Here is a 26,027-nt window from a genome sequence, read left to right on the forward strand (position 1 = left end):
TTTTGTTTGTTTTTCTGTACAATTAAAAGTTTGAGGTGTAAGTTATCTATAATAATAATAATAATAGGTTTGGCCCAAAATAATGGGAAATTGCTTAATTTGAAGTAAAAAAAACCCATCATATTTTCTTTGTGGAGGACCTCGAACCCCATTATCTCTCCTAAACGTGTGAATGAGAGCAGTACTGGCATTTGTTTCCTCTCCTTACTTTACGCACGTGCGACATGGATTTAGGACCTTGAGGATGCCAAATGTTTTCTGGACGCCGGCAGCGCGGCAGAGCGGCAGAGCGGCAGCGCGGCAGAGCGGCAGCGCGGCAGAGCGGCCGCCTACAGTCTGATAAAGCAGCAGCAGCGCAGAAAAAGTTGAGCCAGTCCAACCAGGTTTTGCGCACGCACGCACGCACGCACCGGTGTATTCGCAGCGATGGGAGCTTCGCAGACGCGCTCCGAGCACAAGCACCAGCACCTGGCGGACGAAACCGGATGTAAGTAGTCAACAATAAAGAAGAAACTTTCTATATCGAGGCTGTTTTTTTGTTGTTGTTGTTGTTGTTGTTTTTGAAGCGCTGATTCTGGGCACGAAGCTGGCCGCGACATCGTTAAGTTTCGGGCTGTAAAAAAGGTCTGCTGGCCGTGGTGCGTTTGGGTCGTCCAGGAAATAAAAAATAAAAAAGACGCATTCTTTTTTTTTTTTTACCATTTATTAATAATTAGAAAGTCAACTGCTTGCTGGGGATCAGTGAACGAGTTAAAATCATATGCTATGTAAACGCGTTGAAGAAATTAATGCAGTGATTTAGCTTGTGGGAGTTATTATTAATAAGATATATGCCCGCTTGTGTATTTGAGGAACTACATAAACGACCCATTCTATGAGATGGCTGTCATCGTCTGTGTTGTCACTTCTTAACTTTGCATGCGGTGTGGAATTAGAAGAAATCCCGGGTGCCGTGAATCGATCAAACTGCCGTAAACAGCCCATTGAAGAAAGGAAACAACAAACAGACACAGCAGAAGTGTCTGTGTGTGTGTGTGTGTGTGTGTGTGTGTGTGTGTGTGTGTAGATGTATTTTTTAGAAAGGGAAGTATTCTGACGTGAAGCCTTTTGAGAGTTTGAGTAGCAGCGATCAGGTTTTTTATCCCAGACTGAGGCCAACTTTATTGATGCTGCACGTGTGAGACTTTGAACTTTTTATTGCCTTCATTTCCTCAAGGTGGGGCTTGGACCCCAATTCTCCTTGTTTTTATTTTATTTTTATTGTTATGGTCTCGCTTGTTCATTGACGCTCTGATGAAATGTTTAATTGCACTCACGAGCGCTGGTGGTGGAGCACAGGCCGACCAACAAACTTGTTCACCCCACACTCCTAGAGCTGCTACTGAAAACGCCCACTTTAGAAGGGGTCACGGGGTCAAAACAAACACAAAGTGTTGACTGAAACAATTGAAAATGCCAAACCCGTCTGGAGGAGCCAGATTAGGGTGTGTGTAACTTTTAGTGTGTGTGTGGTCACTAGTCCACCCAGTGAGTTAATGATTCGAGGAACCCTTTGAAATGGCATAAAAAGACAATCCCAGTACAACCAATGTTTGCTTCTCCATTAAACCCGATAGCAAAGGGATTCTTGATCAGATTAAACTCACTGTTTAATCATGTTTCATTGACTGTACAACATTTCCACTCACTAAAATCTTCTGTTCAGTGTCATGTCGGACGTCGCTCAAGAAAACAATTTATGGAATTTTACGAGGCCTCCTGATGGGTGTGGAGTAATTATGGGTGTTGAAGCACTTTAATGTTGTTGGTGTTTTTGCTTCTTTTCAGTTTCGCTGGAACAGGTCAAAAACCTTCACAAAAGATTCCAGCAGCTGAGTGGAAATGAAGAGACAATAAGGTAGTTAAAAACAATTAAATGATAAATAAATTAAAAGTTTAGCTGTGGTTTTAATGGGAAACCATTCCGTTACCACTAAAGAGGAAATGCTACCGGCACGGTGACTTGAGTGATGCATTGTGGGGCACTTCACTGGCACCGACACAAACGAGCAACATATGGCGACACGCGCGGGCTGAACTAATGCAACCGCAGACACATTAGGCAAATGCAACATGTCGACACACAGCTGACACACACACACACACACACACACACACACACACACACACACACGCTCATGTATAAACACACACTCAAACAGCCAAAGCGACATGCTGGTAGTGATGGATCACAAGTTCCTTCTCTTTATAAAAAGGAACAAGTGTTGTACATGGAAAGGTATTTATTCACAGTTTACCTTCAGAAAAGTTACCGTTTATGTTACTTCCCATAAATAAGGTCCAGTGTTATTACAGCATGCTGGAACTGAAGCATCTGTTTTGTGATGATGGACTTCCTCTTGTCGCACTGCAGTAGAGAGCTCTTGGACAGCGTACCGGCCCTCGCCAACAACCCGATCAGAAAGCAAATTATCGAAGCATTCTTTGATAAAAGGTGAGCGCAGTCATATTACACCACACTCTCTCTGTCCTAAGTAGGCCCAACAGTCTTCATTAATATTGCCAAAAGGCTTGTAAAAGACGACATTTCTCAACCAACGTGTACGATGAATATAAGATATAAGCCGTCTTCTGCTGATAATATAATGGAAGTTTATGCAGTCTTGTTTTATGATTATTTTTCTTTTAGGCGTTGAATAATAATTTCCAACGTTACTAAATTAAAGCCTAATTTTAAGGGAATAGTTTCACATTTTTTTTAAATATGCTTGCGGTGGAATTATTTGGTACTCCTTATTAACTCGCCTCGGATGAGACGTTTAAAATAATGAGATCCAACAACAACTTTTTTAAGCTTCAGAGTATTTATTCTTGCAATAAAAGACGATGAACTTTGGGGCAGAGAAGTACAAATGCACCTTTTTAGTTTTAAGCTCAGTTATATCCTTTCCGAAGGGTCGGGTAGCACACGAACATGCACAGTTACAACGGCAGATTCATGAGTTGAAGGTTACAGGAGACGGATGAGAACGCCTGCTTGAACATCACCAAATGAGGAGGTGTAACTTTAAAGTTGGGAGCAAGAACCAGATATGGGGAGGAAGGAAATAATGTTCTTCCAGTAAGAAGGGAGCGCCCATAAATCAATGCGATTTCTCTGAAAGTCTAACGATAATGAGTACAAGGAGTTGCTCGAGGAGTTTCAGAAGATACGGGCCACTAAAGGTTATTGTCACAACGTAGTTATACAAAATATAATATGTGATATTCAAACCTGCAACAATTATAACGTGCAGTATCTTTCCGTTACATGCTCATTACCTTTCTTGCCCAGAGGTGGATGAGAAGATTGGTACCGCTATCACACCTGTACATGAACTATTAATGTATGTACTATTAGTAAATAGGAAGCAGGTGAGCGCTAAGACTGAAAACGAGGAAAAACGTCTAGCTAGCTAACCCTAACTTTTTAAATGTTGGTTTTCGTACATATTTAGTAAACACGATGTTACATGTTAACTAGCCAGTTTAAGTGTATTTTCCGTATCTTTAAGAGCCGCCTTCCCATTTCTTTGCTAAATTAAGCTAAATTAAGCTAAATGACGCAGTTCGTTAGCTTAATATTTACCCCACAGACACATGAGCGGTTCTATTCCTTTTTAAAAGGCCTCCGGTATCTGTATCTTCTGAAAATGAGTGTAGTGAGTCACGCTTACTGTGAAAGGTTTTTGGGTAGCATTAGTTTAATAGCATTATAGCGTAGTAGCTACAGGCTAATCGGTGAGCTAACCGATGGATGGCTAGCTTTAAATTGGGAGCAGCTGTGAGTCTATACGACCTGTGTTTACACATTGTTTTTGCACAATGGGAACCTAAAATGACCAAATGCAAAAATACATCAGTATGTTATTGATAAATTAGATTCTATGAGCATCATCGACCCCGATGATCAAAATGTTATATTTTCAGGGCGGATGTCAGACAAAGAATCTTTCGAAAATGAGGAAATACTTTTGTTAGTGTCGACCTGCGAGAAGCCACAGGTGCCTGAATTTAGATTCATAATCCCTGAACATTGGTTTCTTCCATCTGTGATCCAGGAACCAGCATCATGACGAGGTGGGCACCTGCGAGGAGATTGGCTTCGAGCAGTTCCTCATGGTCATGTCCCACTTCCGCCCTCCGACCTTGAAGACGACGGTGGAGGAGAAGGAAGCGATGAGAAGAGAGAAGCTTCGCTGTAAGACTTTAATAACAGTGTCAGATACAACCAGATACACCTGTTGGGTGAGATTCTCAGCTGTCAGTGTATGCCAAAAGAACATGGGCAGATGAGATCCACCAGTCTTTTGGTTGGCTGGATTAACAACTGATAGTACTGAAGGTACATTTGAGCCAGTTGGTTAGTTGCACATAAACAAAATGTGGTGATTTAATGACAATATTATCATAGATTGATCAATTATTGAAATGATTACGGTATTTTCTCGTCAAGAGGCCTTGTTGTAGATATCTAGTCTGAGGGCCCCTTTAGGCACATTTCGGTATCGATGCTGAACAAGTTTGTTTATTCAAATTAAAACAAATGCACCGACCTAGAATGGGGCCATCGTCTCAGGTGTTCCAGGTAAAATATAATTTGGGTATGTCGTCAGATGACTATTGCCCTACAAAACGCTTCAGATGCTATTCAAACAAGTTAGAATCACTTAGTTTCAAGTTGTTCCTCTTCCATGCAGATGGGACTACCTAACCCATGTTGTGCTGTACTGGATGGGGACATTAAGGACACAACATGCATATCAAATGTGCAGAGTGGACGGTGATAAGTGCCGGTGGCAGGAGGGCAAGATTAGGGGGATTAGTGCCAATTTCTGCCCAAGCAGGTGAATGTTGCACTGCGTAACGGCTACTTAGCCGACTCATGGTGGCCACGGCCCTTCTTCTCAGAGTGCAAAATATTGGATCTGAATCGGAGGGAGGAATTCTCTTTTGGAAGACATACTGCGTAGACTCAAAGTAATCTGGCCGCCTGGAGTTTTAAGATAATTGTAAAAACTACTTAAATATGCAAATGAGCAGGTATGAAAGGTAGTGTCACGTGACGCGTCGTGAATTACAAAAAAAAACCTTTAGTACTACACATCTCTATATACACAACCACAAGTTTGGGCTGTACTCTTAACAACTTCATTGTGTTTTGCGATTTAAGATAATAACTCAAAAAGCAGTGTGCTCTCCAGGGTTCGACCATGTGATTCTTTTTTCTTTTCTTTTAAGAAAACATTTCATATAGATTTTGCAGAGGTGGTCTCGTTGCCAGTAGATATACTTTGTTCTGGTATAAACATGTTTTTTGGGGGATAAAAAGGAGATAATTACCAGATGCCACTACACATTTTTTTTAAAAGGGGCTTTGTTGATATCTCTACATCTTGAACATTCCTCCAATCACAACCTCCTCGGGTCTATTATTATTATTATTGACGTTATGACCTCATGAATCGGACTAACCGCAACATGTTTTTGTTTCCATCCCAGTCCTGTTCAACATGCACGACACAGACAACGATGGCACCATCACTCTGGCGGAGTACAGGAAGGTGAGAGCACTTAATCACGTGTACGTCTCAGCGGCTGGAACGGTTATGTGCCTTTTTTGTAAAAAAAAATAAAAAAAATATTCAATTGTTACAAAATAAATGTAAAAAAAAAAAAAAGTCACGAAAAATGGACAATGCCATGAAAATACCAGTAACAGTACACTCCGTAAAAATGAAGAGAATGTGCCATCAAACAAAAGGTAACTCTGTATTTCTTAAAGACCAAACTCCCCCGTTCTTCTCATTCGAGGTCGTAGAAGAGCTTTTGTCGAAGAGCGGCGACATCGGGCAGGAGGCCGCCAAGGCGATAGCGGACGCCGCCATGTTGGAAGTGGCGAGCACCAACGTTCCCCACATGGTAACGGGAACCCCCCCCCCCCCCCCCCCCCGAACTAAACCGCGTGCCACGAATAACGAGTAACGCATTCCCCCCTTTTTTCTTTTCTGCTCGTCATCTCAGGCTCCAGAGGACTTCTACGAAGGAATTACGTTTGAGCATTTTGAACAGGTTTGTTTCTTATTTATCAAAAAATAAATGTTGTCGTCCCCCCCCCCCCCCCCACACACTGATGACCGTTACGTTATCTGCCCACAGATTTTGAAAGGACTGGAAATGGAGACGAGGATGCACATTCGCTTTCTAGACGTGGGCACCACCACGATGGCTTGTGGGAAATCCACCTCCTGAGAACAAGTTGCTGTTCTTGTTGATGTTGCCTCTCCCAGTCCTGATAATTATAGATCTAGTACCATAGAATCATTTTTTAGATGAATTAAAAAGACTGACAAGGTGGTGGAATTCATTTTTTTTTTTTTTTAAATCATTGTGATCGTACTAAATGTCACATGCTACAGATTAGTTTTCCCATCTTTTGCTACGCTCTTATTCACTTTTCAAGCTAACACTACCTCTCTGCATTTCTTCTTCAACGTGTGTCATCGGTTCTGGCTAACAGCCAAAAGAGTGAGACTGTAAAGAGTGAGACTGTAAAGAGTGAGACTGCGGGGGCGCAGAGCACTCCTCTGTGTAGATGCTCTGTAAACCAACCACTGCTGCTCCGCTATTTCTGACCGCTTAGTGAGTAAATCGAACACTTTTCCCTGAGAGCAGCCGTGACGGACTTTGTACTGAATTGTGTAAATTAACAAAATAAATTTTAAAAGAGATTACGACGAAAACAAAAAGCACGTGTACGCTTTTGTTTTCAGAGAAACTAATGACAAATGTACCGAGAAGAATCGTATTAAAATTTTTTTTTTTTTATTTAATAAAATCCCCAAATAAAAAAAAATCATCCATTTTAAACATCTGGGTCCATCGTCCACTACCGTCGTCCTAAGATGCATGATGGAAAAAGGAAAGTCATTCGATTTTAAAAAAGAAGAAGAAAAAAGGGGATAAAGTTTGGAGAATCAAACTGATCCGGGGTCAGCGGGCCGGATGGGAGCCGCCGGGCAGCTTGTCGTACGGCACCGCCAGGCCGATGTTGTAGTTGTAGCCGGAGGACTCGATGTAGTCGGACCTGCAGATGGGCAGGATGTGGTCCCGCGACAACGCGTCCTCGGAGAAGTCGTAATGGCAGATGACTCCTCTGTGTCTGGAGGGTAAATATACAATCAGAGATATTACTCATTTCACTTTTTTTGGCATAGGAGTAGGACATTAAGAAGAGATGAGATCGGTCTGGTTCAAAGCACTGCTGCTTCATCATCCGGGGTGGTGTTACTTGAACCCCTGACAGTTTGCTGCATGCTGCTTTGTCGGCTTGATTAAAAAAAAAAAAAAACTAACTGGAGGAGCCGCAGGTTGTCTGGGAGATGCGGTCCCAATTTAATTTTGAGTAAGCGTCAAATTAATGACACAGCTAGCATGAAACAAGCTTCCGGCCATCCTAAACACTATCCCATTTGCAATAACAACGTGCTGTAATTACTTTGACAATGGCAATATTTTGTAATTAAAAAAAAAAGAGAAAATTATTGTAGGAGACCCACGTATTTGCCATGTTGCTGCAAGTAAATCATTTCCCCCAAAACAAGGTTGAATTTGCTTCCACAGGAAAAAGAAGGAAAAATAAAAGCAGTCAACCCCGCTGAGTATTTCTGACTCCGGCAGCTTGTGGGGAATCAGAGGTGGATGTGTAGAAGAGATTAGGGATTAAAAGAAGAAGAAGAAGAAGAAGAAGAAGAGTGGGAGGGAGGTCAGCGACCTGCGGTGAGCTGTAAGGTCATCGTCTGTGATGCAGGCGCCCCTCGGAGACTTGTCATCGGGGATGTTGGCCGTTACCAGGGTGCTGCTGTTGAAGCGTACGCGCCTCACAGGATGCCTGCAGCCGAGGACCGAACACAACACCGTCAGTGCAAAACATACACAGGTCTTGTTTTTCATACTTGTGCACGTTAAGTCGTCTTGAACACGTTTTTTTTTTTTATGTAAAGAGATATATTTATATATAAAAAAATAGGTTAACTCGGTTTTCTTTTATGTTAATGTTTAATATTTATTATGCTTATGTTTTATATACAATATATTGTTTATATTATATTCAATGATTTGTACATTATTTATATATATATATATATATATATATATTAAAAAAAATAAAAAATATATATATATAATATATAAAAATATAAATAAATATATTTATATAATATACATTATATATATATAAATATAAATATTATATAAATATAAATGTTTCCTAATTAGTGAACAGCAAACAGTTTAATTTGGACCATCTGGATGCGGTGCAAAATCGGTTTCAAAATAAAAGCACGTAACTCACATTTGTTAATATAAGCTATAATTTGGAGAACAATAAGACTGCAATGTGTTTTTTGTGTGTGTGAATAACAAAAACGGAGGAGCTCCGTAACGTCGTCGTCGGGGTCTCCTCTCCCCTGGGGAGGCACAGAAGAGAAGAAGGCCTCCCCCACCTGTTGTGCATCTCCCACAGCTTCGCTCCCGTCCTCATCTCCCAGACGCACGCCAACCCTTCGCCGCCGCCGCTGACCACCTTCCAGTCGTCCGCCTGCACCGCGGTGACGCCCAGGTGGTGGGCGTACAGGGACGCCACGGAGGAGGAGCCGGCTCGGAGGTCGAACACCCTCACCCTGGAGGCGAAAGGCGGAGACGAACAAAGGGTTTGTTTGTCTAATGAGAAACGCGATACTTTATAAATGTTGGCACCGCGTGGGAATTTCTCCTATAAAAAGCATAAGAAGTGAAGCGAGAACAATAAGTAACATTTACAGTCATTTGGGAGGAGAAAGAGAGAGAGAGAGAGAGAGAGAGAGAGAGAGAGAGAGAGAGAGAGAGCATTCATGGACAGACAAAAGGACACTATTCTCACTTTTGGAAGGAACTTTTTCAAACATTCAGCCACGAGACGAACACAAAGCCTCAGTTCTCCTGAGCCCGAATATCAAATGATTCCATCTCCCGCTGTCTGCCACGAGGTTTTATTCCCCCGCCGCAACAACAACAACAACAACAACAACAACAACAACGACAACGACGACGACAACCATGTAATAATATGGAGAATATGTCAAAGTAAGTGTGAGACCAACGACAACGTGAAGCATCCAAACACTAGAGAATAGTGAACAAAAGATGAATAAACTAAATCTTTTTAAAAGGGTGTGTAAAATGACAGCAGGCACAAAATACACATTGAGAAGAATTTATGCAGCGTGGTGAAAAGAAGTGTCACATCCCTCCGCCAAGTAAACACAAATAAAGAACGGATATGAGAATTTTTGCTGATGCAAACTGGTAAATGTGGCCAAAAGCAGACTATTTATGTGGATTTCCCTCTTAAAAACATTGTTTTATATGCAGATTTGTGGATTTAAAAAAAAAGATTTTGACTCTTTAGTCATTTTTTAATGATTGAATTATTTTCTAATTATTTATTAAGTTATTTGGTATATTTGTTTTGCTGTGAATGTATTTATTAAAATAAATACAAATGCTTTTTAGTCCTTTTTTCTGACAAAGCACTGCATACATTCTGCTTTATGATATTATGATTATACCACGATGATAATAATAATAATAATTATTATTCTAAATTGATTTGTATCAGTATTTATTTTATATTAAAAAGAAACAAGGCAATAACAGCAGCGTCTCTTTGGCCGTCTGGGTTTTCAGCCCAGGGGACCTGCAGCTCCATCTGTTGTCATTGTGGCTTTATTGCAGCTGAAAGCATCCCGGACATGACTCCATCCGGACTCAACCTTCTTCCAGGACTTCATTACCATAATCAGATCCACTTAAGGGACTCAAACGGATTACTTTTCCGCCTTCCACAGATTTAATTTGTTTTGGAGTTAAGCGGTCTTGTTGTCCGCGGTTTTCGCTTCGCGGCGTTACGGAGAGGCGCACATTTAAACAATGGAGGACCGGAGCGGGGCACCGGGTGGGGCCCGCAAGGTGACCCCGAATCTAACGCTGGAGGAGGAGGCCTCCGTCGTCAGGGAGACTCCATCTTTTGTTAATCGGGAGGCGATCGAGGTGCTCGAACGGTTCGGGTACCTTCGAGTTACGGACGAGGCATTAATCGTCAGACGCGGGGAGGACTGCGATTGGCTGTGGTCTCGTTTTTTGGTATTCTCTTCTCGCGTCATCACTACCTTGTCCCAAATCATTTGTGATGGTTTTTTTTGCAGTTTCTTTCCACTGGATAAAAAAAAAAAAGAGAAAAAACTGCAACACCGGTGACTCCCAATCATGTTTTGAGAGATTACACTCTTAAAGAAACCACTTAAAGTCAAATCCTAGACTTCACGTGGACTCAGGAAGTGCATACCTGCATGGTGATGAGTGACCGACAGCCACAGGTGTGACACTCACTCCCTCTCTAACGGGATCCAATTTTTGCTTTGAGCCCCCATCCCCCCCCCCCCACCCCCACCCCTCCGTTTGCACAGACGTGGCCTTCTTCCCAAAAACGTCCCTCATCAAGACCCCTCGTTTGCTTCCCGGATCACACAAAAAGAGAAAGGAAAAAAAAGACGTAAACAGAGGGACAAAACTCGTTTGGACAAAAAGAAGGGGATGCATTAGGCGTTGGCCTCCACCCAACCCTGTCAGAGGGCCAAGATCGCCCACCGCGTCCCCCCCCCCCCCCATTTGTCTTCCACTGAGCGCTGGCTGCGTCAGCCAAGCTTAGTGTGTGTGTGTGTGTGTGTGTGTGTGTGTGTGTCTCTACAACTAAACATCAGACCAAAAGTAAAGCAGAGAGGAATTAGACAAAGACTCTGGCGAGAAAACAACCATTTCAATCATTAATAAAGAAAACAATGCACTTGCTAGAGTAGCTACGAGTCATAACTAGTGAAAAAAAACAAAAAAAAACAGATCCTAAACAATATGACGTGGTCCGTCTTTCTCTTCCGGTCGCCGGCTCTACGGCCAGATGGATTCGGTTGTGAATAGAAGCAGCCGGGGCAGAGCTTTGGATGAGGGACGCGCCAGCGGGGATTTTTTTCTTCTTCTGCTTCTCCTGCCAGCTCGCGCACCGCAGCACCCGCTAACAAGTGCAGATGAATGGCTCTTTTATGTGTCTTTCCTCATCTGGAGAGCCAGGTTAGCGATGAGGCGTGTGTGTGTGTGTGTGTGTGTGTGTGTGTGTGTGTGTGTGTGTGTGTGCGTGTCGTATCGTATCCCAGGTAATGGGAGGAGACAAGACGGACGTCTCTATTCAACATGAAGAACAAAACGTCTCTCATCTGCATATGTAATGCTTTTGTTTTGGGTTTTTTTTTTTTACAAGGCAACGGAGAGACCGAGCTGAAGGGAGCCTCGAGACACCTGTTCTCCACACCTGAGGAAGGAGGCCTCGGCTTCCGTGCCTCCTCCTCCTCCTCCCTCCTTCCGTTTACCAGACGCACTCCGCTCGGGCTTTTTTGTTCTTCTCTCGTCTCGGCGTCCTACCTGCGGTCTCTGTTTCCGCACACCAGCAGGTGAGGAGGGCCGTCTCTCAGGTTGACGCAGGTGAAATCTCCCAGCGAGTCGCCGACGCACGCCACGGGTTTGCCCGTCTCCAGGCTGTAGACGTGGATCTGAAACAAGAAACACAACACGGATACGCCATTTAAAAAAAATAAAATAAAAAATTCAAGTCAACCTCAAAATTCCCAACCACCAAAACACAGAAAAATATTGAAAATTGTTACTAATATTTTGGACTTAACTCAGGATCTGAGATCTTATAATTAAAGATATTTGAGTATATTAATAAAAAACAATTTTCTTCTTTAAAAAAAAAAAAAAAAAAAATCACTCAAATAATAGTTATTACTTTCAATGAAGCTCCCAATTAAGCCATTTGCTCCGATTCTGGTTTCCCTTTTTCCTGCTAATTATCTGCCAATTGCACAATTTAAGATCACACACACTGAAATATAAAAAAAAAAAAATCGACAATATTTTTATATATTTTTATATAACACAAAAAACTTAAAAGTGACGCTTTCGTCAATTAATTAAAAGCAAAGCGGCGCACGAGTTGTGCAAAATCTGGGGAAAGAAAAGAAAATAATCAACCTTCGGGCATTCTTCAAATTACAGACGGAGATGCACTCAAACGACAATGATGTCATCTGGAGCCGGCCACTAATTGACCAATTAGTGGCCGGTGTTTTCTCATCCAAAAAACGAGATGGAACAAAACAGGATGACCGCCAGGCAAAAAAAATAAAAAATTGTCGTCTTTGAATAATTTAAACGATTAAGAAATTAAACCAGAGAGAGAGAGAGAGAGAGAGAGAGAGAGAGCGAGGGAGATAAAGAAGTTTGACTGAAGGTAAATAAACAGAGGCATGACGTAAGCCTCGAGGAGGTGCCAGCAGTTTCTGTGAGTCCCTTATTCGGGCCAAGCAGAGCTTTAATTGCGCACCACCTCGGGCAAGCCCGAAATCACACCGGACTTTGAAATGACAGCTTGATGGGATTTGGACAGCGGAGGAGGAGGAGGAGGAGGAGGAGGAGGAGGAGGAGGAGGATGGGGAGGATGGATGGATGGAGATGAAATCAAGTTCAGCCTGCTGTTTCCTCTGATGAATCTTTACGGTTTTCTGGAAGATATTTCTTATTTAAATATCCGTCCAGGAGGCCAAGGAGCCGCTTTGTGATTATGAAAAGGGGGGGGGGGGGGGGGTGGTCCGTTTAGAGACCGCCGCGGTACGCTTTGAGGAATATTAATCACCAGCACAGACGAGTAGTTAGGTTAATGCACTTTTGCCGGCGTGCAGACAAACAAGGGAAACTCTTAATGGCGGCTTGTAACTGGATGTTAATGCAATTACTCCGTCCGCTTTTCAGAGAGATGAAACATTCGGCAATCGTTGCTTCACTTTGTAGGAAAAAAATAAAAATTATTGCCGAACGCGCACATTTGTCAGAGGCGCAGAATTTGGTGACGTTTTGAAAGTGTATGTAACAGCTGCATTTCGTTTCCTCCCACCGGACCAACGAAGAGTCCGGTGGGGAACGGAACAAGAACACGAGGAACCGGTTCGCCGAGCGGTTCGCCGAGCGGTTCGCCGAGCGGTTCGCCAGCGGTTCGCCAGCGGTTCGGCTCACGAGCGGTTAGAAAGCTGTCGGCTTCTGCCTGAACCAATTAAACAATTAAACAAAAATAATGGGTAAAGAAAGAAAAGTAGACACCCTTCGTTTCCACGGACAAGTCGGTGTGGGACGACGGTGCGGTACGACGGTGCGGTACGACGGTGCGGTACGACGGTGCGGTACAACGGTGCGGTACGACGGTGCGGTACGACGGGTCGTTGCGGTACGATGGTGCGGTACGACGGGTCGTTGCGGTACGATGGTGCGGTACGATGGTGCGGTACAATGGTGCGGTACGATGGTGCGTTACGATGGTGCGTTACGATGGTGCGGTACGACGGGTCGGTGCGGTACGACGGTGCGGTACGACGGTGCGGTACGACGGTGCGGTACGACGGTGCGGTACGACGGGTCGGTGCGGTACGACGGTGCGGTACGATGGTGCGGTACGACGGGTCGGTGCGGTACGACGGTGCGGTACGATGGTGCGGTACGACGGTGCGGTACGACGGGTCGGTGCGGTACGACGGTGCGGTACGACGGTGCGGTACGATGGTGCGGTACGACGGGTCGGTGCGGTACGATGGGTCGGTGCGGTACGACGGGTCGGTGCGGTACGACGGTGCGGTATGACGGTGCGGTACAACGGGTCGGTGCGGTACGACGGTGCTGTACGACGGTGCGGTCCGATGGGTCGGTGCGGTACGATGGTGCGGTATGATGGTGCGGTACGATGGTGCGGTATGATGGTGCGGTACGATGGTGCGGTATGATGGTGCGGTACGATGGTGCGGTACGATGGTGCGGTACGACGGGTCGGTGCGGTACGATGGTGCGGTACGATGGTGCGGTACGACGGGTCGGTGCGGTACGATGGTGCGGTACGACGGTGCGGTACGACGGTGCGGTGCGGTACGACGGGTCGGTGCGGTACGGTGCGGTACGACGGGTCGTTGCGGTACGACGGGTCGTTGCGGTACGACGGGTCGTTGCGGTACGATGGTGCGGTACGACGGGTCGTTGCGGTACGATGGTGCGGTACGACGGGTCGGTGCGGTACGACGGGTCGTTGCGGTACGACGGTGTGGTACGACGGTGTGGTACGACGGGTCGGTGCGGTATGACGGAACGGTGCGGTACGACGGGTCGGTGCGGTAACGACGGGTCGGTGCGGTACAACGGTGCGGTACGACGGTGCGGTACGACGGTGCGGTACAACGGGTCGGTGCAGTACGACGGTGCGGTACGACGGGTCGGTGCGGTACAACGGTGCTGTACGACGGTGCGGTACGATGGGTCGGTGCGGTACGATGGTGCGGTACGATGGTGCGGTACGATGGTGCGGTACGACGGGTCGGTGCGGTACGATGGTGCGGTACGATGGTGCGGTACGACGGGTCGGTGCGGTACGATGGTGCGGTACGATGGTGCGGTACGACGGTGCGGTGCGGTACGACGGGTCGGTGCGGTACGGTGCGGTACGACGGGTCGTTGCGGTACGATGGTGCGGTACGACGGGTCGGTGCGGTACGACGGGTCAGTGCGGTACGACGGGTCGTTGCAGTACGACGGTGTGGTACGACGGTGTGGTACGACGGTGTGGTACGACGGTGTGGTACGACGGGTCGGTGCGGTACGACGGAACGGTGCGGTATGACGGGTTGGTGCGGTAACGACGGGTCGGTGCGGTAACGACGGGTCGGTGCGGTAACGACGGTGCGGTACGACGGGTCGTTGCGGTACGACGGTGCGGTACGACGGTGCGGTACGACGGTGCGGTACAACGGTGCGGTACAACGGTGCGGTACGACGGGTCGTTGCGGTACGACGGTGCGGTACGACGGTGCGGTACGACGGGTCGGTGCGGTACGACGGTGCGGTACGGTACGACGGGTCGGTGCGGTACGGTACGACGGGTCGGTGCGGTACAACGGTGCGGTACAACGGTGCGGTACGACGGTGCGGTACGACGGGTCGGTGCGGTACGACGGTGCGGTACGACGGTGCGGTACGACGGTGCGGTACGACGGTGCGGTACGACGCTGAGGTACGACGTTGCGGTACGACGGGTCGTTGCGGTACGACGGGTCGTTGCGGTACGACGGGTCGTTGCGGTACGACGGGTCGTTGCGGTACAACGGTGCGGTACGACGGGTCGGTGTGGCAATTACATTTTAAAAACTGCAACAAACTACCTCCGAGCCCCGAATAAAGTTTAAAATACATTTTTCAAAAACATGACAATGCGGTTGAGTTCATGCGAGTCAGAAAGCTGTAAATGAAAATGTTCCACTCTTGTGAGACAAAAAAAAAAAAAAAAAGGTGTGAGATGACTTTCCTGGATGTCATACTGACAGATTTTAATGAAGCATATGTTTTCTTACTAAAAAGCCGCGTCACTAACGGTCGCAGCCAAAATCCTTCTTTGTCTCCTCTCGCAGTCGGAAAATTGCTGTTAGAGGCGCTATGAGAGCGACAAGCAGGTTAATTACATTTGTGATATATTTTAATTAGTAAGAGAAGTTTATGCTAATCGTGAATTGGCATAAATTAGATGAGAGTTTTGCACTGAGATCACCATGGAAACTATAAAGCTGGAAAGACTTTGTTTTCGGTGCTTCTTTACCGAAAATGAAATGAATCAAAATCTAAAATGCAAAGTGTCCAAGGGAAGGAACTGCTGCGTTGTATCCTTCACTTTCAATGCTGAAGATGGGAGTTCAAATTGTTTTTCCATATGAAAATGACTGTTTATTTGGGTTTTATTGGGCTGTAACAACAATTCAAGATGAGGTTTCTGCTCTAAAACTGCCCTAAATCTTTAACACAGAAATTTGGGAAGTTTGGAATACAAACAACAATGATTGGATTATTCTTCCATTTATGATAAATAAAAACAAGTGTGGTGATTGTCATCATTTATCTCTTTTTGCCACATTGTCTGTAAAAGGTTCAACCCATCTTTAAAATGTGTTTAAAAATGATACAAAAAGAGAAATGGACACTTCTTGCAGAACGTTTGAAACGTTCACTTAAATAGTCAATTAATCAAATTAGGAAAATAGCTGCCTGTTGTACCGGATACTTCTACCTTTTAATAACAAATGTACTACTGAGTTAAACCTTAAATGGATAAATAAATAAATAAATAAATAGCAGCCCTCACTGGTACTCCCCCCTCGGTCCACTGTGTGGTGCTTTAGCGCCGCCCGTCACAGCGGTGATGTCAGCGGAGGAGCTGAGCCAGAAACCCGTCTCTAACAAACAAACAAACAAACAGACACACACACACACACACAAACACACGCAGAGTGTGCTCGGGTGGGCACTCGCTGTTTTAAATCTTCCATTTGGCCCCCCCGTCGCTACGGCAACTAACATCCGCTTCTTTTTTTTAAATCTGTTTTTTTTTTCTTTTATGAAAAAAAAAAAAAAAAAGTCCTTCGGATGCAGCAGCTTTCTTTACCCTTTTGTTTGATACGTTAGGACAAAATATATATATATATATATATATTTTTTTTTATTTAAAAAAAGCGTTGTCGCCGCCGCCTCCCGATCCCCAACAGGGTCCATTTGTCTCGTGGCTCTTTTGAGCTTTCTATGTTAAAAAAATAAAAAATAAAAAAAAGGCTCGAGAGTCAATTAGGAGCGCGGGGTCCTTAGTAACGCGGTATTATTAGAAGCAAACAGATGCAGCTCGGGGGAACACAAGTTCATCAAAGCGCCCTGAAAGGCCGGCGTAATTAGGAGCACGTCAGCCATCTACTATAAAAGCGATCCCCCACAGGTGCGTGGCATTCCTCTCTCGGGGGGGGGGGGGGGGGGGGGGGGGGGGGGGGGGCAGAGTAACAGGGATCACGTTTACACATTTATATTTACACACGCATCTAAAAAAAAAAAAAAATCAGCTAATCCAGACTTAATGTAACAAAAAAAAAGGGATATTTAGCTCACGGAGGGGCAGGAAAAGATGCATCTATAAGCCAGTGATTACAACTCACGGTGGCCTGGTGTTAAAAACTGCTCTCCAAAACTAAAAAGCATCGTTCCATTTGAAAATATTGAAAAATATTTACCTTGAACTAATTTCTTCTTCTTTCTTCCCGATCAAGCGACGGTTTTGAGGCTTTGTCAACTCTTTCTGAAACCTCTCGTGCCAATTAGCAAGGTCTCGGCAGATTATTTATATATATATATATATATATATATATACTGCCGTCTACTTTGTCCACATTCAAGGTCCATTTGTCTTCCTGGGTCTTTTCAAATTGTTCCAGAAGAGCACAAAAGAGGCCTTGATACGGTTCCATCAATCCCATTAACACACAAACGCCGGCGTGCGCTTCACAATGGACGAGATAACCATCGCAATATTAAAAAAAAAAAAAAAAGTAGCTCATTCAGGTTGGAACTAGTCACCTGAACTCGTCCCGCCTCCCAAGGCTTTCATTTGGGGGATCTGGACCTGCTTCACTATTGTCTATTAAGCCAAGCTTTTGTATATTTATGTTGGCATTTACATATTTGGCCTTCAAGGCAAATGTATTAGTAGTGGTGGTCTTTTTTTTAATTATTCTAGAGTAGACCTTCTTGTAGTCGACGACGCAACACGTGCGACATATTCGGAGTCCCTGAGCCCACCTTGTCCCCCCCCCCCCCCTGTCGTGCATGGACCAGCCCCCCTGAGCCCACCTTGTCCCCCCCCCCCCTGTCGTGCATGGACCAGCCCCCCTGAGCCCACCTTGTTCCCCCCGTCGTGCATGGACCAGCCCCCCTGAGCCCACCTTGTCCCCCCCCCCGTCGTGCATGGACCAGCCCCCCTGAGCCCACCTTGTTCCCCCCGTCGTGCATGGCCCAGCCTGCGCGCTTCACTCCGAATGCGACGTGCGCGTCGCAGGCGTCCAAACAGGTGACGGGATGTCCGTAGACCGAGTGGAGCGACCGCGGCTCCGCCTCCTCCCGGGGGTCCAACAGGTGCACGGCGTCTCCGGCCGCCAGGGCCGCCAGCGGGCACTGCTGCCCTCGGCCCGGCACCAGCACCAGGCTCTCCACCTGAGGACGAGATGGAGAGGCACGCGTTAAAGACGCGGCAGAAAAATGCATTGATTTTTTTGTGGTTTGACCTGATGAATTCCAAAACTAAATTACATTCAGAGCTAAGGAATGGAGGATTTTATTTATTTATGTTTTCATAAAAAGGGGGCGGGGGGAGGGGGGGGGGGGGGGGGGGGGGGGGGTCATTGCCATTGCTCCAAGAGTTTCTATAAACATGTTTTCAGTTTCTCATGAAGCAAAAATATTGTACCTTTAACGCACCAATTTGGAACCAAAAGGTGGTTTTCATAATCAATTAATTAATTTTGAATCCTTTATTCTGCACATCCCAAGGTGATATCTTTCAATGTTTTTGTTTTGCGTAAACATTACTTCAAAAGCTAAAAAAAGACATTCAAATCTGAGAAAAGCAGAAAGTCTGAGAAACGCACAAACATTTCTGCATTTCGCTCGACAAACATCTTCGTTAAATAAATCCGCCGTCAAAAACTGATTAAAACTAATTAATTCATTGAATCATCTTTCGGTTTTTGTTTTTTTTTGCCAGAAACTGAAATGCCACAAAATGTGGAATAAGTCAAAGAGTTTATGGGCAACTTCTTCAACCTGGACCGTATTTTTCCAAAGTTTTTGTGTCTGCAGCCCCCCCCAGTCACAAAACATAGACAAATATCTAAATCATTATTTCCCATGAATAAATGAGGAAAACAAAAGTGGGGGTGGTGTTAATGAACACATTAACACACGGAGCCTTTCCGGTACACGCGATGGGTTTAAACTGCCTCTCTTACGGTCTTGGGTAGCCGAGCCCGGCAGAGCGCTCTCCAGTAGCCGCGGTCGTCGGCGGCGACCAGCCGAACGTCGGGCCCGGCGGCGGAGGCCAGGGCGGGGCTGTCGGGGCTCAGGGCCAGGGCCTGGATCCCCCCGGGGCTCTGGTAGTGATGGATGGGCTCGCCGCCCGTCTCCGTGCTCCACATGTCCACGCAGCCTGCAGTGAAAACCTTTTTCAGTGACGTCCTGAAGAGATAATCAAATGTATTTCTGTTGCGATGTCCAATAGGATAACTCTACACACACACACACACACACACACACACACACACACCGTCTTCATAAGCAGCTGCAGCCACCGTGCCGTTGACCTGGACGTGGCTGACACAAGGCCTGGGGTTGGAGTTCGCCGACAGGCCGTTGACCTTCAGGTAGGAGGCGGCGGAGTCCCAGTGCAGCGTGTCCCACAGCCTCACGTCGCCGGTCGTGTACCTGGAAGGCGCAAACAAGGGCGTCGAATCACTCTCCAGTATATATATATATATATATATATATATATATATATATATATATAAATAAAAATAAATATAAATAAATATAAATAAATATAAAATAAATATATAAAAAATATAAAAATAAATATATATATATATATATAAAAAAATATATATAAATGGCTTTTCACACAAAAAAAAAAAAAAAAGGGCTGATGAACAACTGCGGCGCAATCGGCCCATTTTCTTGTGTCCCCGCGAGGATACCTGACGTCACCCTCTCGCCGCTGAATCATTTCCCCTCTCACGCCTTCTTTACTCACGCGGACTTGTTGTTAGTTTGTTTTTCTCGATAATCTTTGCTGCACGATCTTTCCAGGATTACAGGGGTGTTGTTTGGGCGGAACAAGGCAGAACATTTCAGCCCTTATCGCCGGTCGCTCTCACTGGAATTAAATCAGTGTTTTTGTTCTCTTCTTTTTTTTGTTATATGCAGCTATTAAACTTTGAACGTATGACTCTATTCGTTCCCTTTCAAAAAAAATTTTTTTACTGAATTAAAAATTATTCAAATTAAATTGAAATTTTTTTAAATATATATATATATATATATATATATATTAGTTTGCCATTTAAAAAGGTTTTAAAAAGTTTTTAAAAAATGCCTAAAACATTGTCGATAAAGTCAAGAACCAAGCGGCAGGTGTGCGTTTCTTGTGCACGATAAATCCGTCCAACGGCTGATTGATTGTTGACAGTTTTTATGTCAATCCACAAACTGATTAATTGAGACGGCCCCAAAAAAAAAAAAAAAAAAACTGTTACTATTAATTAACCGAGTAGTTGATTGATGATAATTGATTGTTTGATTCCTATTTAACATTATAAAAACAAGATTGTTTTTTGTGGGGGTTATTCAGGCAAATAAAGTACATTTGAATCTTTTCACGGTTTTGGACATTTTCTTGAATTTAGAAAAATAAAATTGGAAGACAAATTGATGATAATTAATAATGATGAAAAATATGTTTTGTTCCTCTCTCCCTCCCTTTGTGTGCCGTCTACAGAGAAGGCCCTTTTTGTTTGCCTGAAGGTAAAACCAGCAGACTCCTGGTCAACCCGACCAGCGGCTCCCAGTATGCCAGTGTGGAGGTCAACACCGGTTATTAATCTACATGCAAACACGTCTCGTAACGCGCGCTAATGATTTATGAACGTCGACGGCTCCCAGTAGAGTCAGATGTCCTCACTGTGGGGGACGACACACTGCCAGCGTTCCCACCTCCACAGATACCATCATGCATCCGCCATCGCAGTGTGTGTGTGTGTGTGTGTGTGTGACACAGTGACAGCAAATGTGGCAGAGGGTGTGTGTGTGTGTGTGTGTGTGTGTGTGTGTGTGTGTGTGGCTGGCATCGCGAGGTTTTGGCAGGAAGCAAACAATAGGAACACACGCGTTGCCTTAATTGGTACAATCACCTCGACGCCGACTACCAAACGGGGATGACGAGGCTGAATCTCATCCAAAGCGCTTCGTCAAAAAAACTTTGGAAACTTTGTGCACAGAAGGTTTTCTCAGCTTGGGGGGGGGGGCGGGGTCAATGGGACGTATTGTATTTTGCCGAATCGCATTCCACCAATTTTCCCTAATGAGATTTCCGTGGACGCAATTGAGTCACTCTTGATTGCTCTTAACGAGCTATTGATTTGTTTCTGGCCAAATACATTCGGCTACTTGCGCTTCGATAAATGACCCTTTAGGTACCAATAACGGGGAAAGTATTGATGTTGTAGAATTTTGCTAATGGCGCCACGGTGAAAAGAAAAAGAAAGAACTTCCGAATATACGTTCCCATTTTATTTTTATTTACTTTTTCAAAAAGGAGCTTGACTTTCACGGGACTGTTTTATTTTTGTTTTTTTGTTTTGGGAACGGCGTGTCGTGAGTCTGCTCGCACGGCGAGATGCAAACAAGAGCGCCTGCAGCCTCCGATGAGACACGGCGAGACTGAAGGGAGATCTAATCACGCCGCTCCCCGGAGAGGCTGCACGTCTCTAGGTGGGGGGGGTGGGGGCCCCCGGGCCCGCGCAATCTATCACTGTCTGGGCTCCAGTTCATTACGGGGCAGGGTTTGGTTTACACCGACTGCCATTAGTGGAGTGAGTAGTATGAAGTCAAGAGGATGAAGAATACGCGACAACATCTGCGTCAACGATCTGAAAACTGGATTTCAGCAATATCAGCTAAATGCAATCAATGACACCTTCGGTGGGTGTTCATATTCATGCATTTATTTATTTACACTGAGAGCCGCCACATCTCAACCGTGTTTTTAAATATAGTCTTAAAACACTGTTATTAGATCGGTACATTCCCGACCCGGCATTCTTTATTCTTCTTTTTTTTTTTTTTTTATACTTAACGCGATTAAAGATCTGGAGCTTGTAAGATTTTATTTTTTTTTGCTAACAACCCTACTTTAAAAAGTCAGAGTTTTTGCATATTTTTCTCTCCAGGAGGAATAAATGTAAGAGGAGTTTTTGTTTAGTTTTTTTTTTTCTCCATCTTTGTTGAAAATATTGTGAGCGCATCATAACAAGCCATGATCTCACTGACTCATTACCCCGCTAAGCCAATAGGGAACGCTCTAAGCTCCTCGCCACCGACTACAGAAGGCTGCAAAGCGGCGGGTTTTGGAAAACGGGGAACACACACACACACACACACACACACGTTTTATGATCAAAGTTGCAGCTTGACGTCGGGTGTCGGTGAAACTCACCCGGCCAAGACGAAGTTGTCACAGCAGCTGACGTCACACAGCACTTTGCCGAGCTCGAACTGCAGCTGGCTGATGGAGCCCACTCGATTCTGCACAGAGAAATATGACTCTGAAAACACTTAAATATTAGTGTCGCATTAGTACTGCGTCCTAAAACTACTAACCAAGTACTTTAAAAAAAAAATATTATTTTGCAGTCATTTGACGTCAAAGCATGATGGTTTCTTTTGTACTTTTGCTGTCTAAACCTCCCAAAATTAGTTTTGCAGCATTTTGTTTTTAACCCTAGGGTTCCCCTATTTATTATTTTATATCGGACAATTAATAATAATAATTTTAATTTTGTATTTATTTTATACACTTTATTCTATTTCTACTCCGTCTGTATATATAATATTCTTCTTGTTTTTACTCTTTTATCTTATTTCTGTTATTATACTACTTGTTTTTTACTTTTGTAATTTCCCCACTGAGGGACTAATAAAGGATTATCTTATCTTATCTTATCTTAATTAATTAATTAATTAAAACAAATTCTGACAATTAAAAAAAAATTGTGGATTTAATAATATATCATAAACACAACTCGAATAATAAAGAAAAGATTAGAGAAGGAAAGGAAGAGAAAATGCCAGATCTCACCTGAATTTCCTCTACTAAATACTCTCTAATTTCTTTCCTGCTTCACTTTATTACAGTTAACCTTTGCAGAGAGACATATTTTACTATGATTCAGGAACGGTTTAAACAGTCGGCTGCATTATAATAAAAAAATAAAACTTCATTTAATAACAACCAGAGATGTCATTTTATAACGTTAACCAGGCTTTTCAAGCCGTTTAAAACTGTGACCGTAACCTGGGAGGAGATGCGTTCACTGCGAGACTTAAACCAGATGGTAGTTTAGTCGTATTCTGAGTGTCACCCTAATAAAAGTTTTTCTTTCTTTCTTTCTTCCTCTTTAAAAAAGGAGATATTTGCCATCAGTTCAAACTGGAGACGTCACGGTCTACGGGTGATTTCACCAGGACACCACTCCCGATGGGGGATTCGCACACTCGAGGCCCACCTTCCAGTTGGAGCGCACGGTTCTGGCCGAGTTCCTGCAGTCTCGCAGCGTGCTCTTCCAGCAGGGGGAGTCCGCCACGCCGGCGCCCTGATGGTAGCCCTCCGCCGTGCACATCCTGAACCACAGCACGCCGTCCTCCGCGAGGACCCCCCACGCCCTGCTCACCTGGGGAGGGAGACGGGGGACACGGTGAACACAGGTGGATCGAGTCCTCCTGCTTTTCTCACTCGAAAAGACCGATGAAGATCTGCTCCGGGCCTCCGAGCTGAAGGTCAGGTTCCTCCCAGATTGTTACCCTTCCCCCTAACGACGCTAAAACCCAAACCTACATCCAAATTAAATTCATGGCCTTAAGTTTTACCGACCTTTTTGGTTTGTGACCCCCTCAGAGTCAAAGCGTATCAGAGTGTATTTTGTTGTTATTCATGCATTACATCATCATTTTAAAGCTATTTTGTGGTGCCCTTCACGGTGGAACCATCTTTTGACTATTGCAGAGGTCAAAAGGTCAAATTCAGTTGTCTTTAGTGTCATGAAAAGGGTGACGGGTCAGATAGATAATAGCCTACGCTCTACAGCGATATATGACGTTGTGACAGGCGGTGTAGGCAATCCTCTTTTTTCCCATATGTAAAATGGTCGTACAACAACAACAACAACAATAATAAATATATGGAAGGAGAATACGGCTTTTTCCAACAGCAGCCGCTCACCTGTGCACACCGGCCCAGCTCGGTGCAGTCGAGGCACTGGAATATCTTCAGGGCTAACTCGTACGGCAACTCGATGTCGAAGAAGGGGATGTCGTTGACTTCATTCTGCAAAAGGAATCATTTTAAAAAAACAGACATTATTTTTGCCTGCATTTATTTATTCCACCTCCTCCTCCTCCTCCTCCTACCAGGTCTTGAATGAGTTGATCCAACAGCTCCTCGTCTTTCTTCTCCTTCCTCTTGGGCTGCTCCTCCTGCTGCTGCTGGAGGGAGGCGCTGCGCACGCTGGTCATGTTTTGATACTGCCTCTTTCTCCTGGTCCTCTCCTCCTGAATCCTGCCCAGCAGGGGACTGGTCCTCCCATCCAGCAAACTACGTGCGATGGACACATATTCAGGCTGATCCTCGGCCTCCGCTGCAGCTTGTTCCCCCCTTCCTCCTCCTCCTCCTCCTCCTCCTCCACGTGCTTCACCCTCTTCTTGTTTTGTAGGACTACAGGCCTCGTTCAAGTTCTCAAAATACCTATTTTTCAAGTCTCTCTGACCGGAAGGAGCGCCGACGAGCTCCTCTGTATTACTCGTTAACTCTTCTTTCCAACGCTCCCTGAACGCAACTAGCTCGTCTTCGGCCATAGTTCTCGATCATCCTCGACAAAATATCACCTTTTTTTAAAAAGTGTTATAACGCTTCGTTGTGAGCTATAACAGACCAGGAAAAAGGGGACGGCTAGCTCGGGTCCGAAGCATAAACAAGCACGTGTCCTTCACGAGTAACAGTCCGACGAGGAACAGCGCACTGCTTTACATTAGTTCCGCTACTTTTTAATTCCGCAGTTTTATTATACAGGCGGACAAATACAGGTGGGAAATGTGTGTTTTTTGTGGCCACGACTGAACAATTGTTCTGAATATGAATGCAAGCATCGGCCACATTTGATAACACAAACGTGCATCTTTCACAGTGAAAAAAATAATATATATATATATATATATATATATAAATATAAAAAAAGGAACACAATGTCCCAGAACAACAAAAGACTCCTCAGATCAAACCAGACAGGAGAGATTCAAGAGTTAACCATTGCATCTCTCTTTTGGGAAAAGATGATGTAAACCCCACACACCATGTGACAGAGAGAGAGAGAGAGAGAGAGAGAGAGAGAGAGAGAGAGAGAGAGAGAGAGAGAGAGAGAGAGAGAGAGAGAGAGAGAGAGAGAGAGAGAGAAAAGGGGTGTCACATATCCTCAAGACTTAAAAAGAGAAAAGACTGGTTGTACTCTCAGAGAAAGATGTGCTGGCTACCGATCGACCAGCCGCTGCTCCTGCCGGGCGACTCCACCTGCAGCGCCCGCCGCGTGTCGCCGTGCTCGGCGGCTCAGCTGCTCGCGTCGCGCCTGCGGAGGATCGGGGACCAGCTGGAGAAGAGCTGGACGGCCGGGGAGACGGAGAGCGGCTCGGGCTGCGGGGCCACAGGGACGGCGGCGGCGGCGGCGGCGACCGGGCGAGGCCACCTGAAGAGCTTCCTGTGCACCGCGATACGCTTGGCCGTGCTCGTGCTGGTCGTCGCGAGGCGACACCTGTAGGGCGCGAGGCGGCGACACCATGCAACAGGTGTGTTTTTTAATCGTGAGTGAACCTGTTGTTGTAACTGTGAACTCGTGTGGGGGGGGGGGGGGGGGGGGGGGGGATACACATTTTAAATAAAAGAGTTGTGTTAAAAATGTCACCTGCTCAAAACAAAGTAAAGTACAGGCTACGATATGGCTTCTGTAGCTTTAGTCTGTGACTTCAACTTCATTAAGTTTATCCGTCTTTCAGATTATTATTATTATTATTATTATACAGTGAAATAAGTGTTGCCTAAAAATGTGATTCCTTTTATTTTTTATGTTTCCACGGTAAACTTTATTTTATCCTGGGGGGGGAGGGGGGGGAGACAAACGCAACACAACTAC

At 45.0% G+C, this 26,027-nt stretch overlaps 2 protein-coding genes across 4 annotated transcripts; one reads left to right on the forward strand and one right to left on the reverse strand.

Moving 5' to 3' along the window:
• Positions 1–373: 373 nt before the first annotated feature.
• On the forward strand, positions 374–7,563 carry tesca (tescalcin a). Of its 3 annotated transcripts, none has more exons than XM_034542410.1 (8): positions 374–487; positions 1,828–1,897; positions 2,414–2,494; positions 4,101–4,240; positions 5,542–5,603; positions 5,854–5,961; positions 6,064–6,111; positions 6,199–7,563. In XM_034542410.1, exons 1-8 carry the CDS (start codon positions 427–429, stop codon positions 6,289–6,291), a joined length of 663 nt encoding a protein of 220 aa, XP_034398301.1. In that variant the 5' UTR covers positions 374–426; the 3' UTR covers positions 6,292–7,563. The 3 variants fall into 3 exon arrangements, with proteins under 3 accessions (XP_034398301.1, XP_034398303.1, XP_034398304.1); XM_034542412.1 differs by having other exon boundaries at positions 387–487; positions 2,417–2,494; positions 6,199–6,828; XM_034542413.1 differs by lacking the exon at positions 374–487 and having other exon boundaries at positions 1,851–1,897; positions 2,356–2,494; positions 6,199–6,828.
• fbxw8 (F-box and WD repeat domain containing 8) lies at positions 6,843–24,843 on the reverse strand. Its single transcript, XM_034542409.1, has 11 exons — positions 24,259–24,843; positions 24,071–24,175; positions 23,358–23,522; positions 22,289–22,377; positions 19,346–19,503; positions 19,032–19,228; positions 18,016–18,237; positions 11,551–11,678; positions 8,544–8,720; positions 7,814–7,930; positions 6,843–7,201 (listed from the first exon to the last, which is right to left on the reverse strand). The coding sequence occupies exons 1-11, from the start codon at positions 24,700–24,702 to the stop codon at positions 7,033–7,035; spliced, it is 1,971 nt and encodes a 656-aa protein (XP_034398300.1). The 5' UTR covers positions 24,703–24,843; the 3' UTR covers positions 6,843–7,032.
• Between the last annotated feature and the right edge of the window lie 1,184 nt (positions 24,844–26,027).

This window comes from Cyclopterus lumpus, chromosome 9 (assembly GCF_009769545.1).
Source record: "Cyclopterus lumpus isolate fCycLum1 chromosome 9, fCycLum1.pri, whole genome shotgun sequence".
NCBI classification, from domain to species: Eukaryota; Metazoa; Chordata; class Actinopteri; order Perciformes; family Cyclopteridae; genus Cyclopterus; species Cyclopterus lumpus.

Bases quoted from the DNA above. Each gene is read 5' to 3' on its own strand.
- tesca (XM_034542410.1), top strand. From the start codon at position 427: ATGGGAGCTTCGCAGACGCGCTCCGAGCACAAGCACCAGCACCTGGCG. The intron at 2,495-4,100 runs GTGAGCGCAGTC...TCTGTGATCCAG, and splicing joins GAAGCATTCTTTGATAAAAG to GAACCAGCATCATGACGAGG. The intron at 4,241-5,541 runs GTAAGACTTTAA...TTTCCATCCCAG, and splicing joins GAGAAGAGAGAAGCTTCGCT to TCCTGTTCAACATGCACGAC.
- fbxw8 (XM_034542409.1), bottom strand. From the start codon at position 24,702: ATGGCCGAAGACGAGCTAGTTGCGTTCAGGGAGCGTTGGAAAGAAGAG. The intron at 23,523-24,070 runs GTGAGCGGCTGC...CTCCCTCCCCAG, and splicing joins AGCTGGGCCGGTGTGCACAG to GTGAGCAGGGCGTGGGGGGT. The intron at 22,378-23,357 runs GTGGGCCTCGAG...TTCTCTGTGCAG, and splicing joins CCGTGCGCTCCAACTGGAAG to AATCGAGTGGGCTCCATCAG.